This window comes from Salvelinus namaycush, chromosome 4, assembly GCF_016432855.1.
Source record: "Salvelinus namaycush isolate Seneca chromosome 4, SaNama_1.0, whole genome shotgun sequence".
Classification (NCBI taxonomy): Eukaryota; Metazoa; Chordata; class Actinopteri; order Salmoniformes; family Salmonidae; genus Salvelinus; species Salvelinus namaycush.
This window is the reverse complement of record NC_052310.1, coordinates 34,867,073-34,884,896: the sequence shown is the minus strand read 5'-3', so window position 1 is coordinate 34,884,896 and position 17,824 is coordinate 34,867,073. Positions and strand designations below refer to the sequence as shown.

The 17,824-nt window shown below is 43.7% G+C and overlaps 1 protein-coding gene across 5 annotated transcripts; it reads left to right on the top strand.

The window, feature by feature from the left end:
• Window positions 1–403: 403 nt before the first annotated feature.
• LOC120046467 (eukaryotic translation initiation factor 3 subunit A-like) lies at window positions 404–16,104 on the top strand. Of its 5 annotated transcripts, none has more exons than XM_038991731.1 (23): window positions 404–575; window positions 2,359–2,549; window positions 2,659–2,795; window positions 3,081–3,244; window positions 3,788–3,987; window positions 4,151–4,359; window positions 4,665–4,836; window positions 5,214–5,318; window positions 5,500–5,598; window positions 6,156–6,272; window positions 6,464–6,649; window positions 6,998–7,345; window positions 8,531–8,635; window positions 8,771–8,884; window positions 9,091–9,213; window positions 11,691–11,844; window positions 12,125–12,324; window positions 13,978–14,066; window positions 14,167–14,184; window positions 14,299–14,738; window positions 14,961–15,135; window positions 15,298–15,485; window positions 15,771–16,104. In XM_038991731.1, exons 1-23 carry the CDS (start codon window positions 527–529, stop codon window positions 15,980–15,982), a joined length of 3,795 nt encoding a protein of 1,264 aa, XP_038847659.1. In that variant the 5' UTR covers window positions 404–526; the 3' UTR covers window positions 15,983–16,104. The 5 variants fall into 5 exon arrangements, with proteins under 5 accessions (XP_038847659.1, XP_038847662.1, XP_038847660.1 ...); XM_038991734.1 differs by having other exon boundaries at window positions 527–575; window positions 14,982–15,135; XM_038991732.1 differs by having other exon boundaries at window positions 527–575; window positions 14,961–15,123.
• Window positions 16,105–17,824: the final 1,720 nt, after the last annotated feature.

Sequence of the window (17,824 nt, the reverse complement as noted above, 5' to 3'; positions counted from 1 at the left end):
TGTTGGCGGTATTACTGTATCGTCACTATAGAAATACTATATTAGAACAGTTAATTCCTCTTATCCTCTCATAGAAAAAATATGTAATTTACCACCAATCAATGTATCACAAATTTCCTTTTTTTGTTTATGTTGTGCTCATATTTAAATGTCACATTAAATGTCAGGTCATGTTTTCATCTCAAATGCCTGCAAACCAAATTAATGTTTATTAAATATTGAATTTATATTTATTTGTTTAATTCTTTACGGCAACGTCATGATCACATGAAATTGTAATACATTTTCCTCTCAATCAATATACATACGTTTAATAATTTACTTACATTACAGCCTTTCTATCTGATGTACGTCTCTTCTGTTACATACGGGAACCTTTGTCGTCACTGATGTGGGCCGTTCACGTGGTTCAATCCTTTCCTAGGAGCTTGTCGAAACGGGTGAATGCCTGGCGCGGATGGACCGGTGAAATTAGTCAAATTCACCCAAACCAACCTTCTCTTCATTCCGCGAGAAAGTCAGAAAAATGCCGGCATATTTCCAACGACCGGAGAATGCTCTCAAACGAGCAAATGGTGAGTCATATATGATCATTTCTTAGATGTCCGCGCTTGCGTCCCAGTTATGTATTCACATTGGCTTGCCGTGGTTCGCTAGCTACGCATGGCGGGGAAGACATGTTGTAAGTATAGGTACACTCATTCAAGCCACCCATATCACTAGGCCTTTGAATAACACCACCCATAATTACGTTAAAAGGTCTCATAGCCCGGCCAATTCAGCAAGAGTACTTGAAATCTAAAGTCACACCGATCAGATTTATGTTTGTCACTGATGTTAGGCCGGGTGCATCGAAAAGTACCTGCCATCTTGTTCACACTGACTAGCTAACATTAACGTCAGCACGTCCTAGCCTTGAAGGGTTAGCTAACGTATTAGCATATCCCCTAGCTAAGCTGCTAACTATTGACACGGGGATCAACTTGTTCAACTCACTCGGAAGTCAGTAATATTCGGTTTCGCCACATCAACTGAAAGGTAAGAGCTGCTGCTGGTTAATGTTTTTAGCCTTGTCTTGGATAACTAACTAGGTAACTAGCTAGATTGGATCACCAAAACAGAAGGCCCAGCTAAGATTGGCTATCTATGGGCGAGTTCGTTTTGTATCGCCCTGTTCCCCGGGCACATGACCCCCCCCCCCCTTGAAAGTCGGTTGTCAAATGATGTTGTCATAGCTAACATTCTCTGTACTAATTAATCTTGCAGTTATATTGTCACTTGTTAGTCATAACATATGGCTGGTTTGGGGTGTAGCTAAATAGCTACTATAGTAGCTAAAGTGCAGCTGGTAGCCTAGCGGTTGGGACAGTAACCCTGTAAAACAACACATTTCACTGGACCTGTCCGGTGTATGTGATAATAAAAAATAAGATAAATACAGTCAGCTATCAGGGCCTCGTTTCCCAAAAGTATCTTAAGGCTATGTCCATCATTAGAACGAACCTTCGTAGAAGCATCGTTAAATCTCATTCGACATCATTACTAAAGTTGCACGTGAAAAAGCTCATAATCTAAAGCCTGCCTCAGACCACTTGAAGAACAGCAAAAAGATAAACAGAATCAAGATGTTTATCTGTCTCTGTGACCGTCGATAACATCACGAAGTTGACTACAAATCCAAAGTTGCCAATGTCTGCAGTTGTTATAAACAAGCAACGGATAAAAATATGCTTCAAATGAGAGCCGAGATGACTGCATTCAAATATAAACAGCCTAACTAAAGTACAGGATACATAGGCCCATATACTGTTATTTCAATGATATTGAAATCAATTTCATGTTAATTCAATGTTGTTTTATTTGGCTACTGTCTGTAATTTCTGCCTCAATATATTTAATGATGTGTAGCCTAATGTGTGCAATGATGTGCCAAATCATGATTAAGTACGTTATTATAGGATAAGCGTTAGAATAAGCCGTCTCAATATTTGCGGCCATAAGTGATATCTTTCTAGGAGCTGATCTGTCATTATTGTGGAATAATTATAATATCAAGGTAGGATTTGAATGGAGAAAGCTGATCTGAGAGACGGACTGCCTTTCTTTCGATCTTATCAGTATCGACACATGCCTCAATGATGCTCTTAGCAATGTTCTCTCGTTGCATCTTTGGCTGTTGTAGGAAAGATGCATTGTTAAAACACTCGTAAGCCTAAATTCCAGCGGCGTCAGGGAAACCGGACTCAGATATTTGTAATCTATTAGGTGTCCCTTGTGCATGAAAGTTATATTGCAGCAACTGATTCACCTTCAGAACTTTTTCCATCCTTTTTCATGTAATGTGCTATGTTTTTACAGAGTTTTTGGAGGTGGGCAAAAAGCAGCCAGCTTTGGATGTTTTGTACGATGTCATTAAGAGCAAAAAGCATCGAACATGGCAGAAGATCCACGAGCCCATCATGCTCAAGTACCTGGAGCTCTGCGTGGACCTGCGCAAGAGCCACCTGGCCAAGGAGGGCCTATACCAGTACAAGAACATCTGCCAGCAGGTCAGCACACCAACCCCTCTCTTGGACAAGCGTAAATGTGGGATACTATTGATCCTACAAAGTCACTCACCTGCCGGAGTTAAGTATGACCCTCTATTTTGTTTTGTAGGTGAACATCAAATCCCTTGAGGATGTGGTTCGAGCCTACCTGAAGTTGGCCGAGGAGAAGACGGAGACAGCCAAGGGGGAGTCGCAGCAGATGGTCCTGGACATTGAGGATCTTGACAACATCCAGACTCCTGAGAGGTATTTAACCTTTTATTTAACTAGGAACCTTTTATTTAACTTTGAGATATGGGTCCATTGAAACCTTATTCCAATGTGATGGGCTGATGCTATATTTCAGATAAATTGGACTATCTGCAAACTTATTGATTGTTCCCACCTTTTAATAGCTGTAAACATGATAACTATTGTGCTTCGCCTCTGCTGTAAACCATTAGCATGGTGGTGATGTGTGCACAGTGATGCAATGTTGACGGTGTAGTTCTGTGAGCTCAAATATGACTTCACTACCTTGTGTGATCCTAGTGTACTTCTGAGCGCTGTGAGTGGTGAAGACACCCAGGATCGTACAGACCGTCTGCTGCTCACTCCCTGGGTGAAATTTCTGTGGGAATCCTACCGCCAATGCCTGGACTTGCTGCGTAACAACTCCAAGGTGGAGCGCCTCTACCATGACATTGCCCAACAAGGTGAGCACAATCTGAACTTGTAAGCTGTACATCCGGGTAGGCAACTACATTCACCCAATTTGTCAGTGGATGGTCAGGGAGCAAAAATAATTATAACAATTTGTACACGGCAAATTGACCACAAGTAAGCCCAAAAAGATTGTTTTGGAAAATAGCATTTCCTACCTGATTACATTGAAACATTCTATTTTTTTGTGGAAATACTTAGAAACAGATTCCTGAAATTATTATTTTTTAGCTGAATTCTTGGTGATTAGTATTTTTTTTAACCAAAAACTAAAATAATTTTTACTGAACTTTAGGGGGGCCCAAAAAATCACTTGCGTGCTGCCTTTTGCTGCCCCCTGATGTACATTTTCAGTGCCCGGTTCGAGTGTAGGTTTGATAATATCTAACAATCTTGTTATTAGAAATATATATTAGTCTGAGATGCATAAGTGTAATATGCTGTGACTGTAGTGTTAGGTTTACTCATATTTTCTGGCACCATAATCAATTTATTGCTCCTTATTGATCCCAATCTTATCCTAATGTACTCCACAGCTTTCAAGTTCTGCCTTCAGTACACCCGTAAGGCAGAGTTCCGGAAGCTTTGTGACAATCTGCGCATGCATCTGGGTCAGATCCAGCGCCACCACAACCAGAGCACAGCCATCAACCTGAACAACCCTGAGAGCCAGTCTATGCACCTGGAGACACGCCTGGTGCAACTGGACAGTGCCATCGCCATGGAGCTCTGGCAGGTATGTCAAATATGATTAGCTTGCGATGTTTAGTTGTAACGATGTTGCATCTCGAATACTTTTATTGGCCATTTTCTTTTTTCAACAGGCAATTTTATCTACATTTTATGAACATTGATTTTATGTGTTATGAAGGGTGAAATTAGATTTTTGATTTTTACAGGAAGCTTTCAAGGCTGTGGAAGACATCCATGGTCTCTTTGCCCTTTCCAAGAAGCCCCCCAAGCCTCAACTTATGGCCAACTACTATAACAAGGTGTCCACTGTGTTTTGGAAGTCTGGGAATGCCCTGTTCCACGCCTGCACCCTCCATCGCCTCTACCACCTTTCCAGGGAGATGCGCAAGAACCTCACCCAGGAAGAGATGCAGAGGTATGCAAGCCCCGTCCTGACCAGTCTGTTGGAATGTGTGGCACATTCCCTTAACAACAACAACAAAAATTGTCAGACCTTTCATCAACCGGACTTATGGTTTCTCTCTCACCTTAATCACCTTTCGATCAGTCACCCTCACATCTCTGCCCCATTTGCAACTAATCAGAGCCTTTTGTTACACTACAGGACACTGCCCCCTTCCTCTTCATGTTAGTGTGCTTTTTGTCATCAATGTTTGGTGATGGGTAGATCCAAGGTTGCAGGTCAGGCAGTTGCTCACGGCTCTCCTCTCTCTCCCTCAGGATGTCCACAAGGGTCCTCCTGGCCACCCTGTCCATTCCCATCACCCCGGAACGCACAGACATCGCCCGCCTGTTGGACATGGACGGCATAATTGTGGAGAAACACCGTAGGCTGGCCACACTACTGGGCCTGCAGTCCCCACCAACCCGCCAGAGCCTCATCAATGACATGGTATATACCCTACATGCATGGAACAGACTATAGAAATAACCATAGATTTCTGTTTGTGAGCAGGCCGGTAACAGTATGTCCCATATGTCAGTGTTAGGAGTGTGTATTCTAGTGGTAAACTTGTTTTAGTCCTGTGAACTACCCATACAGATACATTTGTTTACTACATAAGGAACAATTCAAATAAACACTCGTTTTTCCATTGCTGAGATTTACTTGCATGACGTTAGCTTGTGACCCGGGTCCAAAAATAGGCTGACTTGGTTTTTACCCCTAGAGAAGTCAGAGAAAGTTTAACCAACTGCTGTTTCTTTTTTAGTTGTCCTTTTGTCACGGGTTGTTCACAGTGCTATGTGCATGTTATGTTTCCCCTTTAGGTTCGGTTCAACTTGCTGCAGTACATTGTACCTGAAGTGAAGGAGCTGTACAATTGGCTGGAGATGGACTTCCACCCACTGAAGCTGAGCGGAAGAGTAACAAAGGTAACATTTGAATTCAGAAAAGTTACAATGACGCAACATTGGGCAATTTGTCTTGCAACTGTCCGAAAAACAAAATAAAATACATACACATATAATTCCTCTGAAATTACAACTATTTGTGTCATGGCTGATTCATTTACCATTTCTTTTTCTTCATCTGTGGTATTGACCTTCCTCTTAGGTGTTGAACTGGGTGAGAGACCAGTCTGAGAAGGAGGCGGACCTCCAGCAATATGTTCCCCACCTGCAGAGTAACACCATCCTCAGGCTGCTGCAGCAGGTGACTTGTTGCTCATTTTGGATTGCTCACTTATACTTTAATGGTCTGTTAATCTCACTCGTAATTAAATGGCACGAATATGTGCCAAACAATAACTGATTCAATACAATGCCATACAATATATCTTTATTATTAACCGTGTCTGTTGTCCTTGTAACTCTATAGTGCAGGGATGGGCACTAGGAGGCCCGCAACCCGATTTAAATACCCATGGTGGATTTAGTATAAAAAAAATAAAAAAAAAAGTGGATTAAACTACATTTAAACATCTAAAACCTGATAGAAAGTATGTAAATGTTATCTACCTAGTGTATTTTAAAATAACTGCCCTTTTTACGGCGTGCATAGATTTTGTGTTTTTTTTTACTAACAAACGTTCAAAAAAAATATCCCGACGTGGCCCTCAAGCCTCAGGATGTTGCCCATCCCTGCTATAATGTGGAATGCATGTTTTCATTGATTGTAACAATATGCTGTGTAACATGTCATGTATTTTATGTAAATTGTGGTCCTATTAACTAATCACTGCACACTGTTTTATTTTAATGGGATATTAGGTGGCTCAGATCTATCAAAGCATTGAGTTCAACCGTCTGGCCTCCCTGGTTCCATTTGTGGATCCCTTCCAATTGGAGCGCTCCATTGTGGATGCTGCCCGACACTGCGATCTGCAGGTAGAGAACTGGACATGTCAATAATATTCTCTGTACAAACAACCAAGTAGATTTTTCACCTAAATACATCGTTTTTTTCATACCTATACACTTTGAATTCAGTCAGTATTTCCACAACTAAAATATTAACACACTTCTGTTCGTTACACAGAATGGCACACTTGAAATGTTTTTGAAATGTTTTTTTCTAGGTTCGAATTGACCATACCACTCGGAACCTGAGCTTTGGTTCGGACCTGAATTACTCGACCAAAGAGGACTCTCCCGTGGGGCCGTTCTTGCAGAACATGCCCTCTGCCCAGATCAGGAACCAGCTGACAGCCATGTCGTCTTCCTTGGCCAAGGCAATCCAGGTCATCAAGCCTGCATCCATGCTGGTGAGCACAGCCTCCCGCCGAGATAGCATTTGTACATGCACTGCTAGCCCTCAAAAAGTAGACAACGTCGCTGTCCTCCCTGATAAAATATCAAAACGTGCTTTCTATTCCATCATCCCATTGTGCATTCCATAAATTATTATACGGTATTTAAGGCATTATGAAAATGTAACATTTTGGCCCAATACTATATGTATTGTTCCGTACATACACACACACACCACCAATTCACATTGTGCATGAATAAGGGTTTCACGCAGTATCAATCTTTATTGTTCCTCTTCATTCTCGCTCTAACAAACCTATCCCCATCTCTCACTCTTATACCCTCTTGTCCACCATTTCCAGAAAGTGCGCGAGGAGCAGAGCCAGCTAGCCATCACCGCCTACCTGAAGAACGGCCGCAAGGAGCACCAGCGCATCCTGGCCCGCCGGCAGACCATCGAGGAGCGCAAGGAGCGTCTGGAGAACCTCAACATCCAGCGGGAGAAAGAGGAGCTGGAGCAGCGCGAGGCAGAGCTGCAGAAGGTGCGCAAGGCAGAGGAGGAGCGCCTGCGCCAGGAGGCCAAGGAGCGCGAGAAGGAGCGCATCATGCAGGAGCACGAGCAGATCAAGAAAAAGACTGTGCGTGAGCGGCTGGAGCAGATAAAGAAGACCGAACTGGGAGCCAAGGCCTTCAAAGACATCGATATAGAGGTAAACTACACACAAGCTCAACTAAGCTGTACACTCTGACACCCGTCCAACATATTGCTTTGTTAGACATGAAAAGATCACGTTGAGATCGACTTTAAGACAAGTTTTTTCCCCCAATGGGTCAAACCCTTATCAGTACCATAAGTGTTTGCCTGGAATGTACACTGAACAAAAATTATATAAACTCAACATGTAAATTGTTGGTCCCATTTTCATGTGCTGAAATCAAAGATCACAGAAATGTTCCATAGACACACAAAGCTTATTTGAGCGGTTTGCTGATGTCAACATTGTGAACAGAGTGCCCCATAGTGGTGGTGGGGTTATGGTATGGACAGGCACAAGCTACGGACAATGAACACAATTACATTTTATCAATGGCAATTTGAATGCACAGAGATACCGTGATGAGATCCTGAGGCCCATTGTTGTGCCATTCATTCGCCGCAATCACCTCATGTTTCAGCATGATAATGCACGGCCCCATGTCGCAAGGATCTGTACACAATTCCTGGAAGCAGAAAATGTCCCAGTTCTTCCATGACCTGCATACTCACCAGCCATGTTACCCATTGAGCATGTTTCGGATGCTCTGGATCGACGTGTACGACAGTGTGTTCCAGTTCTCGCAATATCCAGCAACTTTTCACAGCCATTAAAGAGGAGTGGGACGTCATTCCACAGGCCACAGTCAACAGCTTGATCAACTCTGTCGCGCTGCGTGAGGCAAATGGTGGTCACACCAAATACTGACTGGTTTTCTGAGCCACGCCCCTACCTTTGTAATAAAAGGTATATGTGACCAACAGATGCATAGCTGTATTCCCAGTCATGTGAAATCCATAGATAAGGACTTAATGAATTGATTACAATTGACTGATTTCGTTATGAACTGTAACTCAGGAAAATCTTTGAAATATTTGCATTTATTTTTGGTCAGTATAGATAACATCTGAAATCAAAGTTTATTGATCACGTATACAATATTGCAGGTCAGCGAAATGCTTATATTTCTAGCTCAAATTGCAACAATATCCAAAAGTAAAAAGAACAAGAAATTTAAGACATGTTAGAACAAGCAATGTCGGAGTCCGGAATATAAATCTATATCTAGAATGAGTTTTGGGAATGAAGTGTGGATCTACAATGGTGAAATGAACTAACTGTTTACCTCCCTTTGCACAGGACCTTGAGGATCTGGACCCTGACTTCATCATGTCCAAACAGGTGGAGCAGCTTGAGAAGGAGAAGAGAGAGCTTCAGGACCGCCTGAAGAACCAGGAGAAAAAGGTGAAGACATTTACATTTCAACAAATGTAAATTCCTTTGTTTTTGGTCTTGCCTGTTAAACAGGTGATGCATAAAGACCTCCACTAGGGGGGAAATGACTCACTCAATGTTTCATGTGTGGACTTGTCCTTGCAGATTGACTACTTTGAGAGGGCCAAACGTCTGGAGGAGATCCCCTTGATCAAGAAGGCCTATGAGGAGCAGCGTGTCAAGGACATGGAGTTATGGGAGCTCCAAGAGGAGGAGAGGGTAAGACAATATATTTATTCGGTGTCTATGCCTTTTGTGAATGTTAAACACAAAGCCATTGTAGATGGCAAGCACGAACTGAACGCTCTAGCGATGGCAAACTGTCAGGCTGACTGGTCCATGTTTTTAGTGATGAAAAAAAAAAACATTTTAATTGTGGTTACACAATGGTCAATGATTATGGTCCATCTGTTTTTGTGTTGTAGATCAGCAACATGAAGGTGGAGCGTGAGAGGGCCTTGGAGCACAAGCAAAGGATGTCCAGAATGATGGAGGACAAGGAGAACTTTGTGGGCAAAATAACAGACGCTCGAAGCTTCATCTACGAGGTAAATGCCATTTTTAAAACCGGGTAGTTTGGCCCCTGGATGCTGATTGACTGAAAGCTGTGTTATACCAGGGTTATGACAAATAACTGTTTACTGTTCTAATTACATTGGGAACCAGTTTATAACAGCAGTAAGGCACCTCGGGGTTTGTGGTATATGGCCAATATACCACGGCTAAGAGCTGTATCCAGGCATTGCGCATAATAACAGCTCTTAGCTGTGGTATATTGGCCATATACCACACCCCCTCGTGCCTTATTGCTTAATTAAAATTTGCATGAAACCACCAATTCTTGAAGCCCATTGGCAATGGCATTAAAGGGAAAATCCACCCCAAACCACTAATTTCTATAATTTCAAGTGTTCCATAACACTGAACAATATTTCTTGTGAATTTTCTTTTCATTGAGTCGTTATAATAAGGTTGGTAGCAGCATGTGGAAATCTGATGCAGCTCAAGTCGACTACAAAACCCACAATGCAGTGCTCTATATATGGGCGGGCTAGCTAACATAGCTACACAATAATACTAAAGTCAATATTAGCATGTGAAGTAGCTAGTTGGCTGTAATATCGCCAAAACAAACTGCACTATCAATTTAAGAGTCTACAATCTCACCATGCCTCAAGAGTGGAGTCTGACAATCACAATAGACTCTATGTGGAAACACCCTAACATATTTCTCCTATTTGTTACTTATCAGTCCATTGCATGACGAGTGACAAATAGGAGAAATGTGTTAAGGTGTTTTCACATATAGTCCTCTTTAAAAGAACCAATCTCAGTCCTCTTTTAAAGTGAACTCTGTGGTAAAAATTAAAAGCAAAAGATCTGTTCTCTTTGTATTCACGCTGCCTTTGAGTACGTTTGCCATTTCACTTCACCTATTTTGTGGTGTGAATCCTCTTTGCATTCACATTGCTATGTTTAGAAAGGAACCAAGATCTTTTTCCAACATTCATTCAATGCACTGTGGGTTTTTACAAAGTGCAGGACAAGCCATTCCATCCGAATGTGTTAACGGACAGCTAGATATACCTACTTACATTTTGGAAGCTAATAGATTACAATTATGGCTCACCTTTTAACTAAATGCAATCAGAAGATACTATTAACATGTACATATTGGTAACAGAATAAATAGCAGAAGAATAACTGCAGATTAAATAATGCTGTAATTGAAAATTGTACACCCAATGTAGGCTACTGCCCCTTTAAGAGCTAGAATATATTTTGTACTCTTATGTTTTCTTACCAAATATGTTGTCATCTCACGCTATTTAAACCCCACTATTGAATAAACAACTTATGAAGCCTGTAGATCACATCGCAAACAAATAATCTGAACTAAAGTCCACACAGAGTATTTTGGAATTTCTGTGCATCCTTGATAATCGCTAATCAATATCCAAAAACAGCACACATTTTTTCCCATGAACCTGCACAACATTTTCTCTCTTTTGTGGCACCAATGTGAGGGCCTATGGCAGGGGAAACGGTGTTGCAATAGTCTAGTGTGTGGCGCGGGATTAATAACAAGCAAACCGGGGGAGCTTAGTGTTCACATTGCCCTAAAAAAGGGAACCGGACCGCAGAATTCAAGCGAACCAAGCTCAGACTGTTAAGTTCATGTTTTAAGTATCCCTATATTTCTGTTATTACGGGGCTATCACTCAGTCAAGAGTGTGCATGCGCAGGAAGTCTAGTCGTTGATGGACCTAGCCTTGAGTGTAATGGCTACCTTTGAGTGGGTTCATACGGTATAGTAAACTTTGTTAAACTGGAAACTTGTCGTTGTGTCATTTCGAGTTAACACAGACCACCTCTTGAGATGGTTTCTGTTGGGGGCTCTTTTGAGGGGTCTGAGTTCCTTTTGAAGTGTTCACACTGCACAAAAATTAAGCAAACCGCACTGAGTTCACAAAAATTGTCTGAAAGGTGTGAACACCGTTAGACCCCATGTTAAATTACACATTTCTTGAGGTAGGAATATATGGTCAATGGCTCATTCGAGAGAAGACAACCTACCACATTATGACATCTGCCAGTATTGAAATCCGACATGTATGATGGATGTTTTGGCAATCTAAAAGTCCTATTAACTTCCAGTGTAGTGAGAGCAGCTTTATCTCAATACTACATCATAACCGGCAGAATTTCTGCCTGCTTGAACGGCAATATCTCAGATTAACATGAATTGGCCCAGGGAATCGATAGAACATCACTCAGCGATGCACAAAAACAATATAACATTCAACATGGGTGAATATTTACTTTAAAGAGCTTATCAGTTGCTACAAAGAAAGCAGGAACAACCCCCAAAAAAGTGTTAATTGCCAATGGAGTTCTACCATGAGTTATTTTGCCTGAGTTATTTTAATTTTTTTCCCCTTTTATTAAGAATACACTTCAGTAAGCTCTTTTTGTTTTATTAAGAATACACCTCAATATTTTTGTTGTCTTGTTACCATCCAAGGAAAAACTGAAACAGTTCCAGGAGCGCCTGGTGGAGGAGAGGAAGAAGCGTCAAGAGGAGAGGAAGATTCAGCGCAAGGAGGACCGCCGCAACACCTTCTACCGCCAGAAGGAGGAGGAGGCCCAGCGCATCCACGAGGAGCAGCTCAAGAAAGGTACCTCAGAGTTACACCTCAGGCCCAGACAATACTTAGTGTATATAGTATGGATGTCAAGTTATTTTAGATCTTATCAACTCTTAGTTTCTCTGAAAGGTAATAGTAACTTAATTGATGTCAATGGAAGACATCTGCAAAAACGTAAGTTATGAACACAGATTTCGGGTCGAAGTGTGTTGGTTGGTGTTTGTTCATCTGGGTGTCCCATGTGACGGTTGCCCCATAGTCTTCAGTGTCCTGTTGTCTGAATCGACATGTTATCCATGTGGTGTTGCAGAGCGCGAGGAGCGTGAGCGCATCGAGCAGGAAGCACGCGAGGCAGAGGAGGCGGAGTACCAGGAGCGCCTGCGCAAACTAGAGGAGCAGGAGAGGAAGCAGCGAGCCCGGCAGCAGGAGATCGAGGAGCGTGAGCGCCGCAGAGAGGAAGAGATGAGGGCCCCTGCTAGGTCTGAGGAGAAACCCAGAGGAGAAGCTAAGGTAGCCTACGACACATTCTTGCCAACATCTCCTCCAGAGCACTTTCTCACAGCTCACTTTCTGTTGAGTCAAAGGTGGCTCACTTTAGAGGGATGTTAAAATAATGATAATATTTATAAATGGGTTTATATAGCGCTTAAGTTTTGTTCTCCTTCATTGATCGCTCAAAAGAGCGACATGAAATTAAATGCACTTGTATTTCACCGGCGAACTGAGAGCGAGAAGCACAGGCAGCCATCTTAAAGTAAAAAGTGAAGTTTCTTGACATTTTCGGTGGAAAGTGGTACATTCATGTCCTCCCATTTCCCTGTTTACTTAGTTATGAAGTCCCAAAAATATCAGGTAAAGGTATGAGATGAAATGAAATGATCATAATGTTGCAAATATGGTGTTCTTTAAAAAAAAAAATATATATATATATAAAAAAAAGAAACGTCTTTTCACTGTTAACTGCGTTTATTTTCAGCAAACTTAACATGTGTAAATATTTATATGAACACAACAAGATTCAACAACTGAGACATAAACTGAACAAGTTCCACAGACTTGTGACTAACAGAAATGGAAAAATGTGTCCCTGAACAAAGAGGGAGTCAAAATCAAAAGTAACAGTCAGTATCTGGTGTGGCCACCAGCTGCATTAAGTACTGCAGTGCATCTCCTCCTCATGGACTTCACCAGATTTGCCAGTTCTTGCTGTGAGATATTACCACACTCTTCCACCAAGGCACCTGCAAGTTCCCGGACATTTTTGGAGGGAATGGCCCTAGCCCTCACCCTCCAATCCAACAGGTCCCAGAAGTGCTCAATGGTATTGAGGTCCGGGCTCTTCGCTGGCCATGGCAGAACACTGGCATTCCTGTCTTGCAGGAAATCGCGCACAGAACGAGCAGTATGGCTGGTGGCATTGTCATGCTGGAGGGTCATGTCAGGATGAGCGACGGTGGGTTTGTGCCCATAGGCGAAGTTGTTGCTGGTGATGTCTGGTGAGGACCTGCCTTACAACAGGCCTACAAGCCCTCAGTCCAGCCTCTCTCAGCCTGTAACTTGGGCAGTTGTTGTTGCCATCCTGTACCTGTCCCGCAGGTGTGATGTTCGGATGTACCGATCCTGCAGATGTTACACGTGGACTGCCACTGCGAGGACGATCAGCTGTCCGTCCTGCCTCCCTGTAGTTCTGTCTTAGGCGTCTCACAGTACAGACATTGCAATTTTGTTGCCCTGGTCACATCTGCAGTCCTCATGCCTCCTTGCAGCATGCCTAAGGCACGTTCACGCAGATGAGCAGAGACCCTGGGCATCTTTCTTTTGGTGTTTTTGAGTCAGTAGAAAGGCCTCTTTAGTGTCCTAAGTTTTCATAACTTTGACCTTAATTGCCTACCGTCAGTAAGCTGTTAGTGTCTTAACGACCATTCCACAGGTGCATGTTCATTAATTGTTTATGGGTCATTGAACACGCATGGGAAACAGTGTTTAAACCCTTCACAATGAAGATCTGTGAAGTTATTTGGATTTTTACACATTATCTTTGAAAGACTGGGTCCTGAAAAAGGAACGTTTTCTTTTTTTGCTGAGTGTATATATATATATATATATATATATATATGGTAATGAAAGTTGTCACTCAGTGTTGTACACTCTTTTCCTCTCTAGGACTGGGGTGCTGAGAAGGAGGAGGGAGGAGGAGGATGGAGGCGGCGTACTGAGGTTGAATCAGAGAAGCGTCGCCCAGTGCCTGATAAGTGAGTGGGACTTAATTCAGACTGTACTTTTGAAGCATTTCATCTGGTTAAAAATAAATTTTGTTCATTGGTCAAAAAAATCTTTTGTTACTCTCTATAGTGACGCCGTACCAGATAAGTGAGTGGAATTTCATTCAGATTGCATATTTGAAGCATTTTACCTGGTTTAAAATACTTTGTGTTCACTGGTCAAAGTGACCTGTCCTATAATGATGCTGTCCTTTCTCGCTAGGGACTGGAGAGCCGATGGCGGCGAGGACAAAGACCGAGAGCCACCCTCCAGGAGAGAAGTAGACGGCCCTCGCCGTGGTGGAGCCGACGACCGTGGACCCCCACGCAGGGGCTTTGGGGACGACGACCGCCCCCTGCGCAGAGGCATAGACGAGGACCGTCCACCAAGGAGAACCTTTGGGGATGATGACCGGGGTCTTAGAAGGGGGGGGGACGAGGACCGCGCTCCCCGCAGAGGCTTCGATGATGGCCCCAGGCGTGGCTTTGACGAAGACCGAGGTCCCCGCCGTGGCTTTGATGACGGCCCCCGTAGAGGCACGGACGAGTCCAGGGCCCCCAGACGTGGGGCTGATGATGACACCTGGGGCCCCAGGAGAGGAGGAGATGACGAAAGGGGCGGACCCCGTGACGACAAGCCATGGAAGCCAGCTGGCCGGCCCGGTATAGATGTTTCCCGTTTAATCTGTCCCAAATATGGATAATTGAAATGTGGTTGCATGTTTGTCTTGTGTAGTATGGTGTGTTGTTGTCGAAAGCCCGCTTCCTTGTACTTGTTCTCATGTAATTATGTGAATTCATATTTAATAAACTTCTAATAGTAAATGTTTGTGTAGCGGCAATTTTTGCCAGTTCTTCTTACATGTTGTGCTGGATCATGGGCAGTTGCTCTGGTGTCTGCTTCAGGTGGTGGCTGGCGTGAGAGGGAGAAGGCCCGCGAGGAGAGCTGGGGTCCACCCCGCGAAGGTGGCGGCAGCAAGGATGGCGAAGAGGGCGAGGGAGAGGAAAAGCAGGAGAGCGAACGCTTCCCTGAGCGCCGCCCACCCAGGTCAGACGCACAGTATGTGGACTACAAACAGCACTACTGTGATGTGAAGCCTCGTATACTATATGATCAGGAGTTCCCCTAAATTGGTGGATGGTTTTACTCATATAGTGAAAGCTGACTAGTCTTACAGGTGTTTTAATTTTTTTATGCCATAATCGGGACCTCTGTTTTCAGGGAGGAGGGAGGTGGTGGTGGTGCTTGGAGAAGGCCGGGTGCTGATGATGAGGTGCCCAAGAAAAGCTGGAGAGACTCTGCTCGTCAGGAAGAGCCTGACCGTGAGGATCGCCCTCCTATCCGTCGAGAGCGACCTGAGCGCAAGGATGACCGTGACCGTCCCCCACCCAGCAGAGAGCCTGAAGAAGGTAAGATGAGACCTCTGCAACCTACCTTACTAGCCACATGTTTTTACATTTCGGTATAAAGTTTGGTTTTAAACCATTTAGCCAGCTCTGTATTCATTGCAAGCGTCAACCGATATCAAGCATCAACCTATTAATGCAGCAATACTCATACATGCCTATATCCTGAAAAATGAGACTACTGTAACCCCTGTTCTCTGGCAGTGTTTCCAATCTGGAGGATGTATTTTTATACACAGTACTTAGTTACGATGTCATCCCCTAACGAGACAGATTCTCTGCACACAGGAGGAGGCTCTTGGCGCCGTGCCGGCGACGAGAAGCGTGATGTGCGTAAAGAGGAACGTCCGGCTCCCCCCAGACCCAGAGAGGTTGAGCGTGAAGTGGACGGAGAGAAGAGCTCCTGGCGCTCGGAGAAAGACAAAGAGAACGCTGGTCGCGCCAAGAAGACCAACGAAGAGACCGACGATGACGGCTGGACCACTGTGGCCCGCCGCTGAGTCCACCCTCTCTCTGAGCATCTGCTTCCAATTGGCCCCACAATGACTGTTGTACACCTCTATTGCTGCCAGCCTCCTAGTAATTTAACCTTGGCATAAGCTTGTGTCATCTCATCAACTATCTCTATTGCCATTGAATATGTATTTTGCTAAAATTAAGGTTGCTTCTTAACCTAAAAACTAGTTAATTCCCATTTTGATGTGCATGCTTAGAGTATACAATTAGTCTCACTTAATATCTAGTGTGTGGTTATCTTAAAGCATTCAACCATATGACACAATGAGTTGCATGTTTATAGATAAATACGGCCTTTATTAATAAAGTACTTTGCTCAACAGTTGATTTTCTTTCTTTGCTCACTCAATTTCTCTGTTAATGCTCAAGGTCTGACTGATTGTGGTAGCATAGCTAGTAGCTACTTTGTAGAACGTGTCTTACACTTGGTCCTTTTTGAAGGATGAGCAGGATTTGTTATTTTCCTGGTAAGACACAAGTTTTAGTAACTTTTTTGTCTTTACTGGGCTGCATCAAATGTGGCATTAACCCTCAACCTAACATTTTACATGCACTATAAATACCAAAGTATGTGGATACCCCTTCAAATTAGCGGATTGGACTATTTCAGCCACACCCGTATGCATACAGGTGTATAAAATTGAGCACACAGCCATGCAATCTCCATAGACCAACATTGGCAGTAGAATAGCCTTACTGAATGGCCACCTTTCAAGTCAGTATGTAAAATTTCTGCCCTGCTAGTGCTGCCCCGGACTCAACTGTAAGTGCTGTTATTGTGAAGTGGAAACGTCTAGGGGCAACAACGGCTCAGCCGCAAAGTGGTATCACTGAACGGGACCGCTCAAGCTCAAAAATAATCTGTCAATTGCAACACTCACTACTAAATTCAAAACTGCCTCTGGAAACAATGTCAGCGCAAGAACTTTGTCAGGAGCTTCATGAAATGGGTTTCCATCGCCGAGCAGCCGCACACAAGCCTAAGATCGCCATGCGCTGTGGTGTAAAGCTCGCCGCCATTGGACTCTAGAGCAGTGGAAACGTGTTCTCTGGAGTAAATAATCACGCTTCACCATCTGGCAGTGGTGGACGAATCTGGGTTTGGCGAATGCCAGGAGAACGCTACCTGCCCCGAATGCATAGTGCCAATTGTAAAGTTTGGTGGAGGAATAGTGGTCTGGGGCTATTTTTCATGGTTTGAGCTAGGCCACTTAGTTCCAGTGAAGGGAAATCTTAATGCTACAGCATATGATTCTGTGCTTCCAACTTTGTGCACAAAGTGAAGTCTGTACAGAAATTGTTTGTCAAGATCGGTGTGGAAGGACTTGACTGCACACATCCCTGACCTAAACCCCATTGAACACCTTTGGGATTAATTGGAACGCCGACTGCGAGCCAGACCTAATTGCCCAACGTAAGTGCCCAACCTCACCAATACTCTTGTGGCTGAATGGAAGTGTAACAGTATAACTTTACGTCCGTCCCCTCGCGCGAACCAGGGACCCTCTGCACACAACAACAGTCACCCACGAAGCGTCGTTACCCATCGCAACACAAAAGCCACGGCCCTTGCAGAGCAAGGGGAACCACTACTTCAAGGTCTCAAAGCGAGTGACGTCACTGTTTGAAAGGCTATTAGCGCGCACCACCGCTAACTAGCTAGCCATTTCACATCGGTTACAGAAGCAATTTCCTGCAGCAATGTTCCAGAAGAATGGAGGCTGTTATAGCAGCAAAGGGGGGACCAACTCCATATTAATGCCCATGATTTTGGAATGAGATGTTCAACGAGCTTATAGTGTGCATGGATTACCAAGAAGAAACTA